The sequence below is a fragment of the Triticum aestivum genome, chromosome 7A (assembly GCF_018294505.1).
Source record: "Triticum aestivum cultivar Chinese Spring chromosome 7A, IWGSC CS RefSeq v2.1, whole genome shotgun sequence".
In the NCBI taxonomy this organism is placed as follows: Eukaryota; Viridiplantae; Streptophyta; class Magnoliopsida; order Poales; family Poaceae; genus Triticum; species Triticum aestivum.
The window spans coordinates 733,102,975-733,109,340 of NC_057812.1; the positions used below are offsets into that span (position 1 = coordinate 733,102,975).

Genomic DNA, 6,366 nt, shown 5'->3' on the forward strand with positions numbered 1-6,366 from the left:
ACCGCTACAATACTGCACCCGGTCGCCCTGAACACTGGTACATGCCACCAGCTTCCTCTGCGTTCCTGTGCTATTATATTGGTATAGGTTACATCGTTAGTCTACCCCCACTATATATGAGAGGCCTACTAGAATACAAGTGTCCTACTACGACACGCCTCCATATCCTATCTAAACACAATACAACTCAGAGTCCAACTGTAACCTACCTTGTACATAATATTCGACACAACTCTAACAAACATCAGCCAATACAATGCTACCCCCATCCAAATACAACTCACGTTGTGCAGTATATCAAAACTCCAATCAGATGTGTCAGAAACTATTGTATAGGAATACAGTATCTAAAATAGGAATACAATATCAACACATGCTCTGAGATTCTTGTCAGTCTTAATCAACACCCTTTTTTTCTCAAAGAATCCTATAAGAACACACATCACTTCAGATTCAAGATTTGATTTACTTGTTCCAAATGGTGCTAGCTAACAACACCTTCATACTCTAGAAAGAATTGACCTTTTTTTGCATGGTTCAGGAAATCACAGAACGCACACCCACACGCTCGTACAATTAGCAAGTTGCAACTTACAATCATGTACTGGTTCCCTTGTGATGATCATGTACTGATTGGCACATACCAGTTACAATAATTGTACAATCAAAATTTGGAAAGTCCTTTGCAATCCTGACTACTAAACATGAATTTCTTGAGCACATTATTAAAATTTGCAGGAGAGAATTTCAAGACAATATTAAATTATATGATGGCACCAGCTCTACCAAAAAACTTCTTTTACTCCTCGACTCACCGTCATGAGTTGCAAACTTGCATTTGCACTGATGTACTTTATGAAATAGGTACATATATACTACATGAGAGGTTAGCAAAATCCTGTTTTGTCCATTTCCTATTTGAAACAAAAAGTTGTAGTGATCCTCTTCCCCATGAAGTTTCCTGGAAATAATGGAAATAATAGGAGAGTAAGCGTTAAAATAGCTGCCATCTAAGGAATACACATAATACAAATGAGGAAGATATCAAGAAACAACAACATTGCAAAATCTGGTAGGTTCTGCATTCACTTGTTCAAACTCATCGCACACTCCTGCTCTTAACTCCTCCCTGAACAATGTTTTTTCTGCAGTCGGATCATTAGTTTTCTTCAGGAAACAGTATGAAACAATCTTGTAAGCTATCTCCAGCTGGACCTAGCATCTGCTATATCAGATGAATCCTCAACAGGCAGTATTATTAGCAGAAAGGAAGCTTTTCCACATATACTTCTTAGATTATATTTTGCTGAAAAGCACTATTATTGTTAGACCATATAAGCATCAAAAGTATATTGAACCAACTACCCAATATTCTGCAGTAACTATGAGATCCATGATTTGCAATCTACTCCCCCTATTCCGAATTACTCGCCGCAGAAATGAATGTATCTAGATGTATTTTAGTTCTAGATACATCCACTTCTGCGACGAGTAGTTTAGAACGGAGGGAGTAGTAATACTACTCTAGATCAGTAGTAAACTCACCTTCCTGATTAGTGTCACCTCCCGATCCATGAAAATCACTGGTCCCATCCTCCTTATTCCCACGGCAATCACAGCTATCTAGTCTTCTCATAGTGACCTCCTTATCAGACCCAGCAGCACATCTCCCTCTGCTTCTGCATACAAAACTCGAATCAATGAGCTGGAATTGGATGACTTAACTGATGATCTAGCAGAAAAAGAAGACAAATTCATCCATGTTTGCTGGTAAAGTGACGAGTCCATGGATGGAATCATTGGTACCTCAGAGCAGGAAGTGTGCATGGCGAAGCCGTTGAAGCAGCTGACGACGCACTACTGGATGTCGAGGCCCAGCGTGTCCAGGGTGCTCACCATCGACAGCAGCAGCCCCGACTTGGCGGCACAGTAGATCTCCACCCAGGTGTCCTCGTCCTTGCACTCCACCTCGAACTGCAAGCGCACTCAGTCAGTCTTCGGTCACCATTTTAAGCTAGGTCAGCAATGGCGCTCTGCTCCATTGGCGACTAATGTTTGTGAAGGTGCGCATGAAGCCCAGATGGAGCCCTAAGCAATGGCGTTCACAAATAAAACAGCTGGAGAATGCTTGCCCAGAGATGTGCATTCTAGTTCTACAGGTTTTTGGATAGCAGCGACTAATGTTTGCCCAGAGAATGCTTTAAATCAGCTAATCCTGCCACCCAGAGGCCGAATTTGATGAACACATATGAAAAAATAAACTCGGATTACAAAGGAGATTCAAATTAACCTTAGGAAGGAAGGGGATCGACAAGACCTGGGTAGGATCGTGGCTTATATTGCCAATCGAACACGACACCATTAGAGCTATGATGTTGAGGACATGGAGAGCAGACATACCTGCAACCTTCATCCGGCCACCCGCTGCCGCCGACTTCTTTTCGCCTTCGTTCTCTGTGGCTACTTCGCGCAGCCCTCCCCGGCTGCGGCTGCTAGCAGAAGGAGTGACATGGCAGAGGAGGACATGGTGGCGACGGCAGCATTTATTTTTCCTTTGCCAACAAGATCATGCGTGAGGGTTGTATAAAAGGAAGGAAAAACGGGCGGGTGGGCTGGTTTCCAAGATTTTTGTGGGCACGTTATGGCAGAAAAATTGGAGGTGGGATTTCTTTGCAGAAAATCGCCGGACTGGCGACTTCCTTCGTTCGATAAAAATCGGTGGGAGGAGGCTTCGATCGATCAATTGGGGGTACGAAATGAAATGACCTACAAACTCTCCTTTAGGAGTAGAGATATGATGGCGCGACAGGTAAACACCATCCCGTAGGAGCATGAAAGTCACGAACTTTGCTCCAATTTGGAGCCAACCGTCGGAAGTTGGAAACCATACCATATACATACCGGATTAATTCGAAAATCAGCAACATCAGAAAGAAACAGTGTACAGGTTTAATCTCAAAACAAAACAAAACAAAAAACAGTACATGTTCATCCACATGCATATTCTCTAAGAATTGCTTGAATCAAATGAAATTAGCACAATGTGAGTTAGCCATCTCACTCACTTAAACTCCTCATCGTTGACCTCCTCCTGCTTCTTGTTCTTTCCATTCTTGGGCTCCCCCTGTGCAACTGTACCCACCACCATTTCCCCGGCTTGGTCGCTCCCGTCGGCGTCGGCGGCAGGCACCACCTTGAACTTGGCGTAGATGTCCCCCTTGTAGAAGCTTCTGGTCCTCCACACCAGCACCAGCGAGACGAGCGCGCCGGCGAGCGTGACCCCCGTGATTATGAGAAACGCGTGCTTGAAGCACTGCACCCCCTTGCAGATCTTGTCGCCGACGGCGGCGGCGTGGCCCCCATGCTGCCTGGCCGCCTCGGCGTCGTACATGCGGCCGGCGATGCGCACGTTGAGCACGTAGGCGCCGATGGGGCTGGCCGCGGAGCCAAAGTTGAAGAGTGTGGAGTAGTACTTGAGGCCGAACACCTCGGAGATGATGGAGAAGAGCAGCGGCCACTGCGCGCCGAAGCAGAAGCCGAGGATGACGGACGCGGCGTATAGGGACTGCGGCACGCCGAAGGCGATGAGGAGGTGGCCGACGCAGGAGAAGAGGAGCACGGCGGTGAGGGCCAGCGGGCGCGGGAACCTGTAGCGGGCGACGAAGAACTCGGACATGTAGCCGGCGCCGACGCGGCCGGCGTAGTTCCAGATGCTGATGAGGGAGACGAAGGTGTTGATGCTCTTTGCCGGGTAGCCCAGCGACTGGCCGATCTGCGCCATGTTGTCGATGGCCGTCAGCGTGCCGCCGATGCCGAACACCGACACCACGAACAGCACCAGCATCTCCACGCTCACCAGCGCCTGCATGATGGAGTAGTCCTCCCCCAGCGCCGGCGGCTTGAACATGTTGGTGAGGCAGCCCGTCCCCGTCATGCTGCACTTTGGCTGATCGTCGTCTGTCGCGCTTGCTGTTTCTGGTTTCTGGACGGTGATGGCCGGCGGGTGCTGGAGGGATTCCTCGAGCTGGGAGACGGCGGTGTACTCCTCCTTGATGACAACGCCGAGAGGGAGGAAGAGGATGATGAGGAGCACGGTGGCGCCGACGGCGTACGCGGCGTGGGAGAAGCTCGGCACCTGCTTCTGCACGACGATCATGACGAGGAGGTAGGTCGCGAGCGCGATGGAGATGTAGAGGAAGCAGAAGAAGGGCTTGCTGTTGGGCTGGTCGCCCTCCGCGCGGCGCCGGTACGGCAGGACGCGGATGGTGTGCACGAAGAAGATGTAGACGGCGGCGGGGAGCCAGGCGATGAGGAGGACGAGCGACTTGGCGTCGTCGCCGTAGATGGCGAGGTAGAGCTGCGTGTAGATGGCGCCGCTGAGGCCGACGAAGCCCTTGAGCAGGCCGATGACGATGCCGCGGCTCTCCGGGAAGTTCTTGACGCAGGCGACGAGCGCGCCGGTGTTGGAGAAGGTGAGCGCGTTGGCGCCGACGCACATGTAGATGCACATGAGCCACACGGGCGGCGGCGCCGTGCGCTCCGTGAGCGCCAGGTACACCATGAGGTAGCCCGCCAGGTTCATGCCGGCGCCGATGAGGAGCACGGCCCACGTGGGCGCCACCTGCTGCACCAGGCCGGAGACGACGCCGACGTTGGTGCCCAGATCCTTGAAGAAGCCCAGCGTGTTGAGCGTCTGCTGGTTGTACCCCAGCACGGACCGCAGCTCCTTGGAGTAGAGCGCGAAGATGTAGGTCGACCCCGACGCCGCCATCACCACCATGGACGCGAACACCACGTACCACCGGCTGCGCAGCACCCGCCCCACGAACGCCGGCGTGCACATCACCGCCGTGGCCCCTTCGCCGCCGGCCATTTCTCCTTCCTCGCTTCCTCTTCTCTTTGGAATCGAAGCAATGGGGATAGCTAGATTGATCTGATAGATACAAGACCAAGTGTAAGCTCTGCTACTTATAGCCACGTACGTGACGACTGGTGTGTAGCGAAAGTACGTAATGGCTGAGTGAGACGGCTATGACATACTAAAAGATTTGGACTAGTTTTCTTGCCATTCCAAGCAGTCCATCCACTGAGTGAGACGGCTATGACATACTAAAAGATTTGGAGAAATGACAAGTACTCAGACACAACGAATGCTAGGAGATAGGAGTACGATGAGGTTGGGTTTATCATATAGCTTAATGCTCTATGCCTCGCTTGATGGGTTTTTTCGCGCAGCCACTTGATATTCGTTGACTTGGGAAGGTGGTGAGCCTTATTTTGATTGGTGGCACGATGATTTGACATTGTTTAATTTGTAGTAGGACTTGCTGTAGTTGTACGATGCTAGCACATGGTCTGTATGGTATCTTGTCCGACGAACAGATCGAGTATGACAGCTAGATAATGATACACATATAAGATAAACCAGTCAGGTATTAGTGAATGTTATATGTAGAATTGTTAAGTTTTACTCACCAACAAAATGTAATAGTCTATCAGCTGGCAATTGTGTGGCTGGCTAGTTTATTCACATGGCACAAGAATTTAAATTCAGGCGGCGGCTAACGTACATTGTGATTGAGATTAGATGACTGCTAGCAGTTTTATTCTTTAGCTTTAGTTTTATCCTCGAAGATCACCCCTTGAGAAAAAAAGATCCTAGTTGATCACCGTGAACTGTGACAACATTTGATTGTGAACTTGGCTTTAGCTTAGAATGTGTCATGAGCAGGCAATATCTTCGTCATCTTTTATTTTTCTAATTTAAATTCTTATTCAAACCACATAGACTTTAGAAGGCCTCAAGTTTTCTTTTCGGGAAGAAGTCATCAAGTTTTCTTACTCATGTTTATTATATTTATATCACATGATAATTATTGTTATCAATGTTGTATTTTCTCTCCATAAAAATCAAACGTAATTCCAGAGATAGAACTTTCGATTTAATCAGATTACATCTTTCAATTAACAGAAGTTCTATCAAGTCTTAAAGCTTTTCTTCGCAAAAGAAGTCTTAAAACTTCCAGTGACTGTGAAGGTGCAGTAATTATTGTACTAATGTAATATATCCGACAAACTGCACTTTGACGGATCCTGTATGGCCAAATAATCTTGGAATGGTATATACATATTGTTGGAAATATGATAAATTTACCAAATAATTCAATCCATTTGAATAGTAGAAAAAGATAGACTGTAATGACAGAGATAGAACAAGTCGTGCAATCCATGTGGGGAAACAACCTTCCTTATATATAAGGAGGTCCAACTCCTACTAAACTATCAATGTGTGACTAAACTTTAGTCCCACCTCTTGCCTTACATGAATGGGCTAAGTGGGTCCCTAAGATTTATTAGGAATTCTGA

At 47.8% G+C, this 6,366-nt stretch overlaps 1 protein-coding gene across 1 annotated transcript; it reads right to left on the bottom strand.

Annotated features, from left to right (window-relative positions):
- Positions 1-3,061: 3,061 nt before the first annotated feature.
- LOC123153920 (uncharacterized) lies at positions 3,062-4,873 on the bottom strand. The gene has a single exon (XM_044572796.1). The coding sequence runs from the start codon at positions 4,871-4,873 to the stop codon at positions 3,062-3,064; it is 1,812 nt and encodes a 603-aa protein (XP_044428731.1).
- Positions 4,874-6,366: the final 1,493 nt, after the last annotated feature.